The 20,287-nt window shown below is 36.7% G+C and overlaps 1 protein-coding gene across 3 annotated transcripts in view; it reads right to left on the bottom strand.

Moving 5' to 3' along the window:
• The window catches only part of VEGFC (vascular endothelial growth factor C), an 88,781-nt gene that overhangs the window by 17,527 nt on the left and 50,967 nt on the right, over window positions 1-20,287 (bottom strand). For 2 of the 3 annotated variants that reach the window (XM_074866421.1, XM_074866423.1), the window contains exons 2-3: window positions 5,213-5,426; window positions 3,055-3,245 (exon numbers count right to left, since the gene is read on the bottom strand). In XM_074866421.1, the coding sequence (XP_074722522.1) occupies window positions 3,055-3,245; window positions 5,213-5,426 (405 nt within the window). Of the gene's footprint in view, window positions 1-3,054; window positions 3,246-5,212; window positions 5,427-6,964; window positions 7,094-20,287 lie in introns of those variants that run through there. The other variant, XM_074866422.1, reaches the window with a different exon arrangement.

Raw genomic sequence — 20,287 nt, 5'->3', positions numbered from 1 at the left:
AGCTCCTCTAAATCTGATTTCAAACTGCTTGGAAAGATGTTTTCCCTTGAGGGATTATTACTGTAACCATGAAACAAGAAGATTTAGGACCTTTATATCAAATGATCTGAAAGAAGCCAAAAAATTGTCCATTCTGCCAGCCAAGAGGAAGAATGGAATGTGATGGCTGTTTGACATCTACTCACTGCTTTCCCTCAACCTATAAGCAAGTATCTATAGGTGGGGCATAAAAAAGTACAGCTGAAGGACAGGCTGTTGCTGCACCAGGTAATTCCAATCTTTGTAACTGCTGTTGAATTAACTCATGACATGGAAACAGAGAATGGCTGTTTGATTAATAATGAATAAGAGAAAAAAACAACACAACCACACCCCAAAACCAACCAACCATCTTCTCCATAGACCTCTATTAGACAAGCCACAACTTACAAAGCTGTGTGACTGCAGTGTCACAGATAAAGGAGAAGAAAAAGAACTACTGCATTTCACGAATTAGCCTAGGGGGTCCTCAAATGTTTTCATAGACCTTGCACCACATCTTAATTAAGAAATTCTCTCATATTCTAGTCTTGATTGTATAAACACTCCTTAGAAACTACAAAAACAGTTTTTGTGGAAAAAAAATGGTATTAAAAGCAAAGCAGAATACTTTTCTATTTTTCTCTTAATAAAGTTAAGTAGATAGAAAGGAGGAACACAGCCCAAATTAGAGAACTATTGACCTCTCTCTGGACCACCACAGTGTCCCACAAGCCAATCTGGGACCATCTGACCTAGTCTATTCTCCTGGCAGTCAATGATTTGCTCCCCATAAAAATAATTTCTATGCTTAGCTCTTTTATTTTTAATTAATTTTGATGAAAGCTGATATCAACTTATTTTAGATTTTAATATCTGGAACCAATGTTAGAGCTTGCCCTCACAGTAAGACCTCCAGCTGAAAAGTTAATTTCCCATTAAGCACTTTTTCTGCAGAGTGAAGAGTATGAAGTTATCTTACAGAGTTTATGCACCAAAAATAAAGCTACAAAAATGGTGACTCATGAAAAAGCGGAAGATGCCTGGTTACTAACCATTTGTTCTTATTTCATTCAGGAAATAAAAGGAAAACAGTAGTGAAAATAGGTGCGTAGGGTACCTGAATTCCACAGAAGGGTCTTGAATCCAATACTTTTTTCTTCCTAATTCTTATCTGATATAGGGTAAGCTGTGGTGACATAACTTTAAAAAGATTTGAGATGATGACAGATGAAGAGATATAGCTATAGCTCTCTTCCTTTATTAAGGGGTTTTTTTAAAAACTGCATTCTGTCAAGGACCAGATAAAACTGGAAAGCAGAAGCAAGATAGAAAACTCAGAGATTAAATTGCTTGCTTTTACAGAATAGGTAAGAAAACAAAACAATGCTATTGTCTCTATCCTCTTTCTGATAAATTCTTTAACATTTTCCTTTTCAGAGTCTCTCAAATCTTTAACTACTCCTATATCATATCATCACCAATGATATCAAGAACTCAAAAAAGAAACTCAGTACTAAACATTTTCTACTAGGCAAAAAAATTACTTCACTCAATAGATATGAAAAGAAAGATGAATAGAAATGGATTATTTACCCCAAACTGAAATGGTTCTCAAAGACCAGGAAATCTATGCTAAATAGAACAACTCTCTCTGTAACTAGATCAACCTTTATTCCAGTAAGCTAAACTTTATAAAATACATGCCAAAAAAAAAAGGTCATATTTGTTGGTTTATAATATGAAAATTATATTCACACCTTTCAAGCAACTGGAATTAGGACAGGTGTTTGTGGGAATAACTATGGGCCTGAACAAAATCAGTGTTGTAGATTTCCCAGTTTAAGCTATTTGAGTTACATTATTTCTGTGCTGTGTGGCTGTCGACTACTAGCTTAAATGTAGGATTGAAAATCCTTGGTAGAATATACTGTTTCAGACAGACAGATTTGGTGAGAAATGAGGACAGAAAATGTATTAAAAACAATGAGGGTTTTTTTTCCTGTTTTCTTTACGTCCCCTTTTCCTAATCCCCTCTCAAGAATCTTCAGAGCACTAAGAAGTTTCATAATAAAGGAATGACATTTCCATGGGCAACCATTTTATAGTTTGCTATGCAGTTGTGTATCTTCCTTATAAATACGTATTGCATCTTCAGCTAGATGAATCTAGTTGAAAAAGAAAGCAAGATTTACACTAAAATTAGTTTTCCTCAAAGCATCAGAAACACGAAGTAAAAAACAAAGAAGCTTATAACCAACAAAAAACCTAACAAACACTGTAACAAAAGCAAAATACCCTAGCAAACATTTTGAAGTGTAGCTGTTTTACATGATTTTTGAGGGAAATGTTGATGTAAGATAATTGTGATAATTGTTATAGCTACTGAAAATAGAATAACGCATGTATGCTTCTCCTTTAAAGGCAGCTCACAGGCTCAATACATAATCTTTGCACATTCCTACCTGATTCACTAACCCTGAACTTAAAGAATAAAAACCACACATACACCTGAGGAAGATACATTAAAACAAAAGAAATAGGTAGATTATACTAGTATCTCTTAATACAGTAAAGTTCAGTTCCTAAAAGGCTTTATTTGCAACATATATCCTGTCTGCACATGTCCTAAAACAGTGTTCACTAATAAAATTAGAGGCTAGTTTTCCAGAGAGTGCTTGCCTCATACAGCAGGCAAATGGTAGATGTAAAAAAAAAAAAAAACCCAAAAAAACCCCACCCCAAACCAGGATAGAATATACTTTCATGGGTAAACTCAAAACTGAGAACAGGACATAATAATTTTACTTATTTTTTTTCACCCCTAAATATCTCTCTCCCTCTCCCTCTCTTTATCTGGGGGAAAGAGTGTTAAACAATTTCTTCCAGGCAGTAGTCTCTTCAGCTGTTTTTCCTGTGTATTCAGGAATTTCTTTATTTTCCTTCCTCATAGTATCAGTAAGAAGGTTGAAAATATGCATGATCACAAATGGATTTGCAAGAAGCACTTGGACTGTAATAAGAGTGAGAACTTACTGTCTTGCTGATGTAATTTGTGCTGATATTCATACACTGGAGTCCTTCACTATTGCAGCAACCTCCACATCTGTAGGTGGATACACATGGAGGTTTAAAGAAGGTGTTTGTAGTTGCTCCAAACTCTTTTCCCACATCCACACACACTTCACGTGGCATGCACTGAGTTTTTCTCCATTCAGTATCAATACCTGCCAAGTTATAGGGAATTTCATGTGTTATAAAGTAACTGTTTAAAAACAATACTCTCCTGCAGTAAATTAGTAGGATTTTTTTTTAAGTTTAGAACAAGAATACACATTGCTAGAGTCACACCCTTTATTCAGTGGAACTTGCATCTCTCTGTGTTAACTTCTAGCTAATTTTTCTTCTTCACAGGGATGTGACATATTGTCATGGAACAGAAGAAAGTCACAGCTGAGCTAAGAGGGAAACTAACAAGGCTGGGCAGATCTTACGATATAGAATCATAGCTACAGAATGGTTTGGGTTGGAAGGCACCTTTAAAGGTTATCTAGTGCAAGCCGCCCACAGGGACATCTTCAACTAGATCCCTGTCAAACCTGACCTTGAATGTTTCCAGGGAGGGGGCATCCACAACCTCTCTGTGCAACCTGTTCCAGTGTTTCACCACACTTGTAAAAATTTCTGCCTTATATCTAATCTAAATCTACCCTCTTTCAGTTTAAAACCATTACTCCCTGTCCTATCCCTACACTCCCTGATAAAGAGTCCCTCCCCATCTCTCCTGTAGGTCCCCTTTAAGTACTGGAAGGCCACTATAAGGTCTCCCAGGAGCCTTCCCTTCTCCAGGCTGAACAACCCCAACTCTCTCAGCCTGTCCTCATAGAGGAGGTGCTCCAGCCCCCTGATCATCTTCATGGCCTCCTCTGGACCTGCTCGAGCAGGTCCATGTCCTTCTTAAGCTGGGTGCCCCAGAGCTGGACAGAGTACTGCAGGTGGGGTCTCACAAGAGCAAAGTGGAGGGGGAGAATAATCACCTTCGACCTACTGGCCAGCAGCTAAAGCTGTACATGTCCTTTCTCCTATGCCGGGGGTGAGTCACACCTTGAACGAAGTCTAAAGAAGTACTGCACATCTCCATAAAGTAATTTTACCCAGTCCCACATAGTACTTCACTTGGAGTGAATATATTAGAAACATTAAATTTGATACCTACACAGTTAATGTGAAATTAATTTGAATATGTTTACTTTGTTAACTACAAGACTATAACTTAAAGAAAACCATAATTACTTAGCAATTATATACACCATATGATTTAATCCGAAAGGTGATATTTGTGTCCAGATTATCCATGCAAATTTGTGCAAACATTTTACACCGTTTTATACAGCCTTTTACCAAATAAAATCTTACACTAAATAGCCATGAGACTTGCAGCTGTACAGTCCTCATTAGCGTCTCTTGGCACCAGTTTTTGGTAGGCTATTCAGCAAAAATAGAAATTTCACTTAACGTGTACTTTAAAGTCTCCATTAAGGCACATGATTTCCAGTATCATGTCAAAAAATACACCTCCTGCTATAAATCCTGTGTATCTCTGCCTGCAAGCACTTGCTTAAACTGTAAGCGAATATATTTTTATCCAGGCCATCCAAAACACTAAGGGGTATTGACATATTTGTTTGAAAGCTGTTTTTTTCTGGTTTGAGCATAACATCCTGACAACTGCCTTCTTGTAACAGCAAAAAGCTACAAGTGGGTTATTTGTCATCCTAAAGCAAAAACGTGTAAGAGAAGAATGCATTCCCAGCCATGACGTAATTGCAGAAAAGGAGCAGAAACAGTTCAATGAATCCAAATATTAGTTCTCTCTTTGCTTTCTGCAAAATTGTTATAGAGTCTACAAAACAGGATTCCTCATACCTGAAGACGAGCACTTAACTTCCTACATCTACTGAGCTGAGAAAGCAGTCTATACCTTTCTTACAGTGTATGCACGAAAAATACATCTGCAAAGCGATTAATTTCTTCATGGAAGGTTGACTATCAAAGATTTTTATGTTATAGACATTACTTCAAACTGCTGAGGTTGGTTTACTGACAATACTCAGCTTTTAAAATATTTTTGACACAACTGAGAAGCCTTCAGATTTTAATGTGTGTTAGAACATGTTTTCTGTCCTGTACTTACTTTTCAGGATCTCTGCATTATAGTGTGCTGCGGCAAATTTCAGGGAATCATCTGATCTTGTGTCAAAGCTGGAGTGTTCCCTGTTGTGTTGCCAACCTCCTTTCCTCAACTGACATTTGAACATTTTCCAGTATTCTGGGTAAAGTACTGTCATGAGTTCATCCACACTGGACACAGACCGCAACTGCTCTTCCAGGTCTTTGCTTGCATGAGCCTGTCAAAGTAACATGCAAGATTAATTACTTTCTCTATTACACAAGGTTTTCTGGAAACTAGCCTGAAAAACAAGTCATACATTGTAAAATAAAGTTGTGCTCAAAAGGGCACTCATTATAAAAACTGCTTTTGTCAGTCAATGACAACAGTACTATATTGAAAATACTGAAATGTTTCGCTTCTGCCGCTAATTCTTTATCATACTTGTAGTTCAAAACATCTGTGTGCGAAAGGTGCTACAGAATTAAGCCTATACAAGTACAGTTTGCAGATTAAAAAAAATAAAAATGCATTTTTATCCTGGAAAGAAAACCCCAAAATATATAAATTATGTTCATGTTATTTAATATCACATACTCTTAAAGAAATACCACATTCTTGCCCATTTTCCCTGAGTCCAGGAAAATCGAAACACCCAGAAATGCAAAACCAGTTAAATTAGAAGAAAGAAGAAAATAATTCATGTTATTTTGTACCTTTTTAGGGAAAATCTCAATAATAAGTAAATTCTATTATAAAGCACTAACCCTTAAATCAGTAGGAGTCAAGGACTTTGGTACCTTTAAGAATCTCAACTGCACACTCCCTCACCACTGAGAGTTTCAACTGAAACTCTTCTGGACTCTAAGCACTACACTCCTTAACTTGTTTCAAGAGTAGCCTCAAATCCTGTAATCTCACTTTCTTATTTGCTGGCTTTTACACAAACTCATTTCAATGGCATTTGCCTAAAAGACTACAACTCAGATTTGCATTCAAATTTCTCAATTATCTGGAAGATTCCTCTATCCTCAGATGAAACAGCATATTGCATCAAAGGACTGCTGTAATTCCCTGCCTACCCTTCTCCTCCACGAATTGCTGACTGCTCAAAGGGAAGGGCAATAAGGAGAAAGAAAAGTACTGAAGAACCTTTAGCCACCTTCTCAGCCTATGTGGCCCTTAGATGGCAGTATGAGACACAGAATATAGAGGTACACTTTGTAAAAAGTGTCTAGCCACTGGCTGCAGACTGTACAGTTTACTACAAAACTGTTGCTCTAGTCCAAGAAACACCAGGCTGTAACAGTGTAAAACTGAAAAAAACCCCCAGAAACATGATACTATAGAAATTGAAATTTAAGATTTCTTATCAAACTCCACTACTAACAAAAAAAGAATTCTGATTTTGAACATTACGCAAGGAAAACAAACAGTTCTGAACCAGCCCACCTTAATAAAAACTGCTCCTTGTGTCAGAAACAACTAAAAGGGTACATGTGCTGTGACCATCCACTTCCTTATCAGGTGTCAAATACAGGAGAAATGCCTTGGGGTAAGGCAGATTCACAAAACTCATTTCTGTAAATACAGTTAAATACAGAAGCCAAAACTAATAGAGATTTCAAAGTCATTTTATACTTCAAAATGCTATGAAGTTAAAAAAAAGTTTTCACTAAAGCCTCATTAACCACAGTGTCATGACAAACTACGTTTCAGCAATCAAGGTATCAGTCTCAGAAATGTGCTCATTCAGGACTTCATCTCTTTCCTTACCTCCATAGGAAGGGTCATCTCTGACCCAAGCAACCCAGTAAGCAGTATCTTGGGGCCTTGCCTTTAAATTCATTGGCAGCACAGAGCACCTCACTCCCCACCATCCCTGCTCTCCTTGCAGGATGTCACACAGGTTCTCAATCCGTGGGTCACAGACAAAAATCCAGGCTGAACAAACAACTAATTCGGCCACTGCTTGCTTTCATCTCTCCTGGGAGGTGACAAGAGCAGGGTTTGAGTGACTCATTCCTGTCAGACTGTTTCCTGAGGGTGCTACAGCACATGCCTCTTGAGTAATGGAAACAGGTCACTGCACCAGCGCAGTAAATGTGTGTCTGCCACATGACAGGAATGTGCATGGTGTGGGAGGTCATGGCATGGAGGCAGAGTGTATACCCTGTCACAAGGCTGCACGCCAGTCCATTATGTAAAAAGCACAGGAATGGAAAGTGTGTTTAGTAATCTAGTAGCTGATCCTAGGAGGTCATAACAGATCATGGAGGTGACATGGAAAGGGAATCCAACCAAAGGTTCACCAACCTTTGATGAATCCCTTAAAAGCCTGTGCAGCCCACTGTAGACAAAATGTTGGCTGTTGCTGTTTCAGATACTTGAAAGTACAGGCTTAGATCGTCAGAAAAATAAGTACTGAAACTCAAAGTTACGTAGTTGATAAGAAGTCATGGTGTGGAGCAGGAAAGAGGGTATATTTGTTAAAAATAACGTGTGTTGACAAAATCCTCTTTGGTCAGGAAATCAAGTCATGTCTTTCCAGCTGGACAGAAAATTTGATATACATGTATAAAATATGTATGAATAAAAGTCAAAACATGAAGCAATTAGTGGTTTTAATAAAGTATTGCATCGAATTTAATAAAGTATTGTTTTCAACTGCATTACTTCCTGGATATTCCATGGGCCAGAGTGCCATGTACCTACAACATGAAGTGCTCACTTAATATGAACAAAAGGAAAACAATTTCTGGAGTGGATATATATAAAAAAATATATAAAAATTTATATATTTAAAAAAATACATTTAAAAAAGGAATCATCGTTATTGTATCTGAATAATTTTGTGCTTAGTTTAATAAAGCCATTTGCTTGTAAAGATGGCTTCAATTCAAACTTACAAATACACTGTGGAAAACCAACTTAATCACTAGAGGGCTTTTGTTCTCTCCCCTCTTACAATTTAGCAAGAAAGGGAGAAGGAAATCCATACATGTATATGAAATACAGTACACGCAGTGCCCAGAGTTAAGGGGGGGGGGGGGAAAAAGGAAAAATATGTTGATTTTTCAATGTTTCCAATACTACCTGGAAGAGATCATTAGATAATCAATGATCTCTTCCTGGTATATTCACTGTAAGTTTATGTATTTTTTAACTGCAGCAAATTACTCTCATCTGTGTCAAACTGTTTAAAGGAACATATGTGTAAGGAGCTTATGGAGTGATTTAATTTTGAACAATAGTCAAAACTTACTGTTGACATGAACATGAAACGAAATCTTAAATTCTGGTTGATTTAGAAGAGTGTATCCTGCATACAGTAAAAGCATCAAATCACTAAGGACTGTTAAAAAGAGTTTCTAAATCTTTAAGAGAGGAATGCAACTGCTTCTGTAAATATGGTTGTTTGGCAACATTTTTTATTTTGTCCAAATTTTGGTTAATTTCCCAAAAATATACTGTCTCATTCTCTACTTTTTATACCAAATTCTTTGTTCTTTTTTAACTGTGCATTGGCTTTTAGTGTAGGACAATGGGAAAAAAAAAAAAACAAACCTCAAAATGGTTTTGCAGTGGAAATCCAGACTTCAACACCTATTTAGAATTTATGACAAGACGCAAAGAAAGTAACATCAGCAAAAATGTACTACAAGTCAGAGGAGCTCTAATTTTTCATTAATCTTATGCAAACCTAGATTAGTGAAGTTCAGAAAGAAATACTGTTTGTAGATGCAGTCACTGTCACCAAGCTATTTATTCCCAAATGTTAAAAAAAAAAAAATTGTTCTATTGTCTGAAAGTAGTATAATGTTAACAAATCTTGTGATAAAAGAAATTCTACAACTCTTCTAGGACCAAAGTAAGCTTTTTCATAAACGTAAACAGTTGATTTTCATATAATCAGTTGCAGTGCACGCCACATGAAATCTTGGACCAACTGCTTAACGTTTTACTGGCAAGACATTCTGGGATCTATATTCTACATTGAGGAAGAAGCAGGAAATGGTGCCATCAGTGCCTGCAGAAGAAGGAGTTTTCTCCGTCCCACATTTTCTATTTTCTTTGATCTTTTAAGTCAGTTAAGTGGTTGGGTTTTGTACCTTTTTTTTTTTTTTTAAACACCACCACTTCCCTTAACAAGTGTTTATCTCTGTCTTTTGGTTGGCCATTCTACTGGTTTTGTCATTTTTACATATCATCAGTGTTGTCACCTAAAAATGCTAGAAGCTATATTCTGGAGAAAGATGTTGATTAAAGCTTTGACCAGCCAATCTCTACAAGATGATAGATGATACTGAGCAAAATAACAACTTAAAAATACAGGAATATATACAATAAAGACAAGCTTGCTTCATTTCAGTTCTGCTGCATTATTTCCTGAGGAACAGGGGAAAAGACAAATACACATATAAATAAAGCAGTAAAGACTGATGACAAGCAATCTGTCACTGTGATTTACTTAACTTAGGAACATTTTATTATATCAAAGTATGTTTTTCACAATGTGGCTTTCCATTACATGGTATGTCCAGCTTTTCATAAAATTATTGCTTGCAAGGGGAGTGGCAGGATATGAAACAGGCTCTATATCCATTAACAAAGTCAAATCTTTAATAGATTTTCCATGCATTACAGTATTTGTCTTTCACGTCCCCAGTGTCTACCTCTATTATTAATAACAAAGGTCAGAACACTTAATATCTGGCAGCATACTTGACAAATAATTGATGGTGCAATGTGCTATAAGGGTACTTTACGCATCTGCTCTGAATATAGTTGTCAGCTCATTTCATTTTCAAGGATTTTGTTGACAGTTCTTAATAGGAAAATGCTGTCTATAAACACTTCCATTTTAATATGTTTATATTCTGTATTTATTGACTGACTAAAATGTATTAAAAATCAAGTAGTTAAATCCGAACGTTGAAACAGTGTGCAAGCAAATGGAAATATTGTAAAATAAAAGTGTATAAACACTTCACTTGCATAATATTTTATTGCCATTTTCATGTATTTCAGTGCTAGTTTTTCAGAAGTTGATGTCAGGAAAAAAAAGAAAACATCCTAATTAAATATCTTAGTCATAATTAAGAATTACATTCAACTTTTCTGTCCACCTCTACAATCTTACTAGAATAGCCCTGATTTTGATCTCATTTGCACCAATTTGTCACTAGTAAATTGAATGACTGTCTGAAGTTGCAAACTCTTAAGTTACCAGTCAATATAGTAACAAAGCAATGCCTTTCAGAAGTGAAACGGTAACAGCGAGCACAATTTTTTATTTCACATTACTTTAAATAACTACTAAGACCACTGCAGTTAATTTGAACTAAATCAAAACATCATGAGAACAGCAGAGATCAGAATCAGTCTCTGTTCCAAAGAGCTTACAAAGCACATCAGACAAACATAAAAAGTAAGAATGAAAGTATAAAATAAGTAAGATGGTCTGAAATATATTATGATTTAAGTGACCTTTATTTATTATGGCATTTGTGGCAGGTGCACCTACCCAATGAAAACAGAGCTTCTTGGTTACTGTGGTGTAGCAGCTCCTGATTGCCTTTGCTCTTGGGGCTTCACGGTAGTTGGGGCCTTTGGCCAATGGGAGCTGCTATTGACTACAGGTCAGATTCGGCCTGGGTATAAATGGAGTCCCCTGGGAAAGCCATTTTGAACTTGTCCCCTGGAGCAGCACGCTGGTGGTGGTTGAGGACTCTCCCCTTGGGTCAGGACGCTGCCCAAGGAAACTCCTCGAGGTGACTTGGGTTGGGACACTGCCCTGAGCAGGTCCTCGAGGTTGAGAGCCCTCACTTGTTAGGTGAGTGATAAGAGCATTATGGGTTGTTGTTAAATCCTAGGGAGTGGTGCTTTGTTCTGCATTTTGGGTTGTTGTTAAACCCTAGGAAGTTGTTTTGTTCTCCTCTCACAGACATTAAAACCCATGATTTACGGAGAGCTAGTTAATTGTGTTAATAATAAATTTTTAATTTTTGGTGGTTGGTTGTTTATTTGAGAGCCTCCGTAACAGCATTTTAACTACCAAGAATAACACAGACAAAGAAAAAAAAGAAATGGGGGGGGGTGAGGTGGGGAGAATGTACAAAGCAGATAGGCAAGGGAAAATAAATGAGTTTGAGGAGGTATTTGAAAGAGAATTTGTTGGAAAGGAAGAAAAAGATATTGGCTATGAGGATAAACTTAAGACTACAGAAGTTTCACCTCTATATTATACAACACATTGTTTTCTTTTGTCCAGAGTATTTTTGGAGAGGAAGATGCATAAACTGCTAGAAAATCATGCTAGGCTTATCTTATTTAAAATTGCTCTCCTGTTCATGAGTACAAGTATGTAAGCTGAGGTAGGGAGTGTAAAATCTCCGATTTAAGGGAAATTCAATTTTTATGCAAGTCAGCATTTTCCAGGTAATATTTTATTTAAATATTCTTAGAAAATGCTGAAAAACATATCTGAAATTATAAATTTGCACAAAGGCACTTACATTAGGTCCTTCAGTCAAATATAGCTGCTGCTGAGGTTGTGAAACATGCTTCTTGGCTGGCGCTTATTCCTCAAGTACCTGCATTCCTGAATGGTTCTCAACCTTTCCTAATAAAATGCCAGCACTTTCGTGCATTCAGTGGGAATTACTTATGAAAATACCCTTTTTAGATCTGAGTCTGAGAGCTTTTTATCCTAGGACAGAGAAAAAAAAAATAATTGTAGTTGCTTTCTAGAGCTACTCCCTGCTCTGCTGCCTGGTTTCTTTAGAAGCTCATCTTAGATGGCCAGTTCTCCCAGGTTTTTATGAGCTTGGGCCATTAAGACACTGCTGTAGGTGACATGGTATGTGATACAATTACAGATGGTAATGCCAGAGTGCCATGAGGGAAATCCATACAATCTAGACACACATGCCTGTGTGCATAGAAATAGGAAAAGAAAAGGTGTCAAATACCATTCCTGCCTATGCTGGAAAACCATCTTGAGAGTTGGTAGCACCTTAGCCAGACCCTGAATATCTATGACCTTTTTGAAGCAATTTCACAGCTAGATTATAGTAACAGAAAAGGTTTTGTTCTCATGGACTTCAGCCCAATCTTTGAAATTTACATTGTTCCACAGCAGTAATCTTCAACTTACGTTCATAAATTCCTGCAGACTATTTCTAAGAATACACCAAGTCGTAATTACAAAATAAGATACAAAAATCAAGCCTGTTATCAATAGACTCAATTCACTATTCAGGAACTCACACTAGATGAGCCCACAAATTAAAGGTCAAAGGCTGCACGGCAGTCATGGAAATTTGTGGGATAACCATTTGCTGTCTAAGTGCAGCTGCATCTGGATTGTTTAATTGATTCAAAGACTCATACTGAAGCTTCAAGCTACCATTACAACTAGATTGGGAATCAATAAGGATTTGGGTTATTGCTGCCAAAAAGCTTACATTAAATCTGATAGACATAAGACACTGCAATCTGTACCAGATGAGGTTTGTATATTATTTTCATGGTCATGTGCAGCTACAGTGATCAGTGGTGACAAATGCGAGGATGACCGTGCATGACCAGAAGAAAGGGGAATTTGTAAGTAAAAACCATTTGTAAGAAAAAAAAACATTGGTAAAGTGAAAATAAAGTACACCATTGTGATGATTGCTGGGTTATCAAGGCGGCTAACAGAAACAGCAATCAGCCAGAAAGGAGACACCTAGCAGCATGAGAATGCCAGTGCCCTCTGCAACACAGCCACTGCAGCTGGTGAGGTTCTGGTGCCAATTGCATGTGCCCCGACTGCAAGGCATCTGGGTTGACATCACATAGCAGTTCTGTAGGATTTGACACATTATAAAACCAATGTGTTCATTTTGAATACTTTTAAGCAACTTTTAACTAACATTGAGGAAAGTGAACCACACAATTCTGAAAAAACCCTTAAGTACTTCGAAATTGAACTCCAACTAAAAATTCTGGTTATAAGATCTTATTCTCTCAGAAAAAAATAAAACACCAGCTAAGCAATTTCTTTTAACGGTTTGAATATTGCTGTTTTCTTAAAATACCTGTAACCTTGTGTTTTCCTTCCAACAGTCATACATACCTCCTTAAAATCAGTACACAGAAATAAACTACTAGGCCTTTATAAGAAGATTGTTTATTTTCAAATTTTACTGAGCTTTCATTAGTATTATCATTACTTTTATTAACAACTGCCATTAGCTTTGTCAGTAAAAGCAAACAAATATGGAGGCAGTTTTTGTAGAAAACTATTAACATGGTAACACTGCAATTATCTGTCATCACTTCAGCAGATGTAACACAGGCAGTGAGAATTAAAAACCTTCTCAGTATCAAGTAGAGATTCACTAAACTGATAGGTAAGGGACAACCCCTTCATTTTAATTTGAATGCCAGCCCATTCTGAGATACTGCTTGAGCACAGTATGTGTGCTATGCAAAGACATCCTAGACCCTAGTTAGTGAGAAGTAAAGAGTTCTGGCCATGTATCAAGCGATGGGCTTCAGAAAGGCAGTAGGTACAGTTTTAATGTAAAGTTTACTATTCTACAGGTCAACAGTACATACAAAAAGGTTTTGGTAAGAGCTGGAATAAGAAATTGCACATTCTTAAGAACATTTCTGAGTTACGGTGAACACATAGGCTACAGCATATATGGTGCATTCTCACTGTGACGAGAATATTTTTTGGTTCAATGCTCTTGTTTATTCTTGAATTTTTAACAATGTGGCCATTTATAGGACAGAAGGATTACATGAAGATGTCACCTCTTATCACTGTTGTATAATTTCTCTCACTACTAAGTAACTTTCCTTTTCACTGAGTTTTTAAAATCACTATTTGAAGCCCTGAGCAAATGTAATTAATCCCTGGTCTAATATTTAGAAACAGGTCACAGAAATTTCTTGAAGTAGTTATACTTTTAAAATGGTTCTTAAAATAAATAATTTCACAGGCCATGAAACAAGATCAATTGAATTTCAAAGAAAAAGTTGAACTTTATTCCTAAACAAATGTCTTAATCTAACAGGACATGATTTCTGTATTGTTAAACAAGCCTTGCACAGTTTACAGATCTGTACAGAAATATTAATTAGAAGACCACCTACCTTGTCACATTGCCTATTTCAACAAATATTCCAGTTATAAACACAATACACTAAAACCAGAAAGCTAAAGAATAATGAGCAAGTTATAACACAGCAATTCCAGTTGCAAAATCTTTGTTTTAAATTCTTACAAACAAGTTTTGTATGTATGAAAAAGGAAACACATAAAGGCTCTTAGAAACCTGCACATTTTATTAAAATCTAGAGTTTCTAAGTGTATGCCATTAAAATTACATTATTATCTGATTATTTTATTTAGCATCATGTTTCTTCAGTTCATTTTACACAAGTCATTAAAAAAAGTCTATTTTGTAACTCAGAGTAACATGTCAGACTAACACATCACACAGTTAAGTCTTTGGTAACTAAGGTATTAAATTGTGAGATTTCATTAATAAAAAAAATACCAGAAGCAGCTTTTATTTTTGTTGTCAAAGTATTACCCAAATATTTTATGTAAAAATTCTTTGCTACTGTAGGCAAAAGAAAAAGATAATCTGAATTTTGTTAGCCCAAGGTAGGTACACAATGGAAAAGACCTGCTACCCACTTCTGCCCACCTTGATAATCTGGATTTGAAATTTATTCCATCCTAAATTCTGTGTGGAACATCCTTTGGATCACGATTTGACATCTGTTACAGAGAAATTATACAGAAACACAAACACTTGTTTAGACATTGAGCCTATAATACTTTTTTCCTTTTTGCTTTCCCCGATGGGCTAACGTCATTGCAAACTACAATATAAAAGATCAGTAGTGGGGCTGTCACATCCTTTCTGAGCTATGGGGAGGAAAAAAAAAAAAAAGCGAGGGGTTTTGATCACAAAAACAGAAGTAATGCTTGTATATCATTGAAGGAGAAAACTAATTGTACCATGTAAAATCTGACAGGTATTAAGAGATTTGTCATCAAGGCATGAGAGACAGGGAAGGGCAAAAGAATCCTTGAGAACAGCAAATCCAAGAACTAGATTGAGACTTGGTCACAATTCCCTTTCATGCAACCAAATTGGGAGAAATACATGTTGCCCATTATTTTTGGCTTAAATTATTCTGAATAGTGTATTGTACTGTAATGTTACTTTAAAAGGGTCAGGGAACATCAGCAGTATTAAACTAGATCCTAATTTATACTGACAGGACACAGAGTAATCCAATGCTAAACACAGTATGTTATCAGAACACTTTTTGAAGAAGGCTTGACTGTAGAATGAAGTTTTTGCAAGAGCAGATTTACAAAGTATGCCCTGAGCTATCAACTTCCACTGGATTGCAAGAATACGTATAATCTCCAGTTGAAGGTAGAAGAATGCATCTTGAAATCCATGATAGTTGCCATTAGTTGAAACTTGTCCTATACCACCTTGCTGAGCTGCCTGCATTCTTATCCAGGCCCAGAAACTAATGAAAAACATAACAGATTTATAGGGATTATATATATTAAAGGGAGGCATACAGAGAGTAGAAGAAAGGGGAAAGAGGATCTAGTTATTCAAAGCTGTAGAAAGATGTAAGAAAGATGTTTAAAATTAAGCTAAGCATATGTATAAACCTTGCTGTTACACTGAAATATTTTCTCATGTAAGTAAAGAAACCCAGGTATCAGGTTTGTGAGGTGAAAAGGGAAGTGAGGGAAGAGAGTTAAAGGAGTGAAAGTTGGTTAGTACCAGGATAGTGCAACCTAACACCCAGCCTCAGTCTCAGAGATTTTATTCTTCAGGAGCAAAGGTACACACCTTCAGATGACAGATTCTAATTGAAAAGGAAGAAACAATTAAATCAAAGGGCTCCAGACTTTCTGAATAAAATAGATCATATTAGTCAGTTTCCTCAGAATAAAAGGTTCCAGAGGGTTTTTTTGAGATTTTACCAGAAGAAAGTGTCAAAGCAGGAGAATTTATGCAGAACAGAAATTTCAAATTCTCTAGCCCTACAGCAACCCTTAAGGAAGTGCTTTTTCAAGCATATGAAACCACTTCCCAAAGTCAATCTGCAGAGATTATTTATAATGATTTGCATATAAAACTATGATGGAGTTACGTGCACACAAAATTAATGTAGTAGAAGGACTGCTTTGACTTTTTTCCCCAGCAGCTTATTGTGTGTACCACAAAACACACACATGTCTTTGCAGGATCACAGTACTGGAAATCGGAATTTCGGACACACACTTGTTAATATCAAGAGCCCATTGTAGTCACTGAGGTTACCATTTACAGGACCAGACCATGAAACAATTTCCGTCTGTTCTTGCGCATGTTTCTAGCGTTTCTTTTACTGAGAACTGCAATTTCCTCAACGCTTTGAGACAGCAGCTCTTTTCAAACAAAGTAGATTCAGACACAGGGAACACATGTCCCATTAGAGTAACGGGGCAGTGAGAATGACATTTCTGGTATGCTGAATTAAATTTTGTTTCAAAAGGAAGTGTTTTGTTTATTTTTAATTTTATTTGAACTAGGATCCCAAAAGAGGGGGAAAAATGTAAATGAATTATCTTTAAGAACATTTTGTTTCATACTGAAATAGTTTTAAAACAACTTGGAGAGCAATTATTAATGTAGCTTTATAAACATGTATGGCAGATGATGGTATATATTTGTATTAATTTATCTGGAGGTTATTTCTGACATCCCCCACAATAATCTCCCTTACTGTCTAACATTTCTAAAAAGTCACATAACTGTCACCGTGTATTATTAGGGACAAAACTAGAACCTGTTTTCCCTGAGAATGAAAGGAACAAAGAATGCAGAATTCTGCTGTTCCAAAAAACTCAGATTTTTAAAGTATAGCCTTAATACGTCTCTCTGCAATTATTTGCATTTGTCATCTCGATCAATTAGAACTTTCACTCTGGCATAATTCTATTTTTTTTTTTTTTGACATGTCATTGACTGTGCCTTTAAACAAATGTGCCCAGATGCTATGGGTACAGCTAATCACAGGCACAAAGGCCCAGTCAAGGTCAGGCTGCAAGTTTGTCTCTAATTGCCCAGTTATACATTCCTTGTTCACCCAAATCTTCTACCGACTTCAATGGGATTTTTGTTTAGTGAGGATTACAGGATTTCGCCTCCCAGCTTAAGTATTGCATCTATACATCACTATGCGTACTATGTTTCAGTCCCTACGGTCACAGTATCTGTAGTTTTACTAACCCTAAATATCGTGTTGAGTTTTTCAAGTCTTTCACCCTCCCAAAGCCTTAAAACTCAGTTTCGTTTTGTTATATGTGACTTTCTTTTGCTCCTTCATGGTTAACATTATTGGAGTTTGAAAATTAGTTACCTGGCAGCCAATGTTTGTCCCACTGCTGCTATATTTTTCATTATTAGTCATTCTGCTAAAACACAAAGACAGTGTTTTTCCCACCCCAAAGTCTTTCTCTTAAATTCTTGGTTATATTTCAGCTCCTTATTACAGCAGTCTGGTGATTTTTAGATGATCTTACCAATGCCCATAATAGCTTTTGTTGACATCTCTAAACATTTTTGTCTGTCATAGCATGCTTGTATGATTAATTCTCAAGTCCAATTTTTTTTAGATGTTTACGCCAGATCACCTGCAGTCCTTCCTTAGTTTACCCCACAACATATGTTCATAAATCATTTTTTCATCACTACAATCTAGACAAAGTGCATGCTATCATTTTTTATCAGACCAGCTGTACAACTCAAAGCCACGGGTTTTTCTATGTTGTCAGTTCAGGTCTGTTGGTCCCTTCCTCATCCAAACTGAATGCAAGAGGAAAACCAGACACAGCTGACAAGACAGTTCACTCAAGAGCTTGCTTCTAACAGCGCAAACACAAAACGCCATGAGTTCATCTCCAGCATATCCCAGCTGGTCTGGCACCAGCAAAGCCCTTCTGCCACCTACCAGAGCATGCAACGGGCGCCTGCAGCATTACGCTCTGCAAACACCTTTCCAGAGGGCTGAAACACACCATTTGACTGTTTAAAAAACAAAATATACTCAAACCCCCCAAAAAATATCCCTCTGAACTGAAGGACTCTCCAAAACAACAAAAAAAGTAATTATGCCTCAGAGACACCATATGGGAGCCGAGGGGACCCAAACAAAGTGCTATGCCAAGTACGTGTGGTCAGCCTGCTCCGGGCAGCATTGACAAGGGTTGGACCCATACCCAAGAGGCCTGGTGGCTAGAGTTTGCTCTCTACTACAGACCACAAAGATCACCTAAATATAGTCTTTGCTTCCTTAAGAGATACCATGTACACGAGATACATATGGCACAACCATTTTCAAAGTCTTGATTCACTTCTAATGCCTCACAAAGTAATGTCTGGCACATGGGCTCCCATGAAAGTGAAAACAGATCAATGAAATTAGAAGACAACACATATAATTTACAACCCCATACAGGTTGTATCATAGGGAAGCCAAGCAGCTTCAGAGTTCTACAGTTTAGTCTAATAACTTTATTGATCCATATTAATTTGCTATTGTGTTTCCCAAGATTTACCAGATAAATTTTTAGGAAATGGGCTTTTGCTGAACACTCCCTCCCACACAAGGGCTGTGAGAAAATGTAGCTACCTCAAGCTCCCTGACCAGCTAATATTCTAAACTTTCTGCTGGATTAGACAAATATTAATGCTGAAAGACTTTACACATCATGGACTCATCCTCTGCTACTGCAAACATTTAAAGCATAATGCCAAAAATAATCCAACCAGAACTGTCCGGGTAGAAAGCCAAGCCCTTACTGGTCTTACCACAGCAAGATGTTACTTGATGTCTCACACCCTCTGAACTCCCTCTCACTTCTTATCCTATCTCAGGTCCATACTGTCTATACTAAAGTAATGTTCTCAGTGATATCTTCTCCACTGCTGTAGCAGAACACTTTGATATAAATGTAGAAAAATAAAAATAAAATCTGTGTTAGAGAAATACATGGGCTCCATAATGCATTGTCAAGAAGAAACTTAACTATTCGATCAATTAAAAAGATGCACTGCTGAACACTGAACATTTTGATTGTTACGTTAAACATCTAGATTTTAAAACAAAGTTTTTCTAATTCTTAAATGCTTTGACAAAATTATGCCTGATAACTTCTCCTATAGACCTTGTTTCTACCCAGGCCAGTAGTCTTCTGCTTATGCTGGTCTTTGGACAACACCAAATGTTTCTGTTGGCCTCAGTTTTCACTATTCATTTCTGATTTGTAAGCAACACATTAACTGTGCCACAGACTGAGAAGCTGTGAGTTAACAGACTCATTTTTGTCTTATAAGAGGTCAATACTCTAACACTTTTTTATTAGCAAAGCCTCTTTTCTGTACAACTGTGAATTATAGCATTTTAAAAGAGTAGGGAAAAAAATCATATTCCCTTACCTGTGTTTTTATGGTTAAACATGTAACTGTAGTTATTTTTCACCTTCTGGTGTACATGTATTTCAGTATAATTTTATTGTCATTTGAACAAGATTTTTTGAGCAGTAGATTAAAGTTGATGAATTCGTTACATAAGAATCAAAAGCATTAACTAAAGTGACACATTGGGTAAAGTATATTAATTTAGTTAAAAAGTCACCACTTAGTTGCAAGCAACAGAAGATGTATAATCACTGCTCAAGTTTTGCAGTTTCTCTGATATCACTATGTGAGTGATCAGAATACTATTTAATGGGGTCCACTTTTAAGGTTACATTATCTTCCAATACAGTGTGAAACAGTCACTGTCAGTCAATTGGTATTTTTCATACCTGAAAAACACATGCTAGTCAGGAGATTTTATCAGCTATTTACTTTAAATGCCAAAGAACACTTAACACTTACGGATAAATAAGGGACTCAAATTCAGTGCTGAGTTTGGGACACTGCTGCAAGGCTACAGTCAACAGGCACTGTCAGGCCTCGACCACATGCAGAAACAGTAGTTAACTTTTGGGGGTTCAAGAACTAGTCTGAC

Source organism: Strix uralensis, chromosome 4, assembly GCF_047716275.1.
Source record: "Strix uralensis isolate ZFMK-TIS-50842 chromosome 4, bStrUra1, whole genome shotgun sequence".
Classification (NCBI taxonomy): domain Eukaryota; kingdom Metazoa; phylum Chordata; class Aves; order Strigiformes; family Strigidae; genus Strix; species Strix uralensis.
This window is presented reverse-complemented; position numbering and strand designations above follow the sequence as displayed.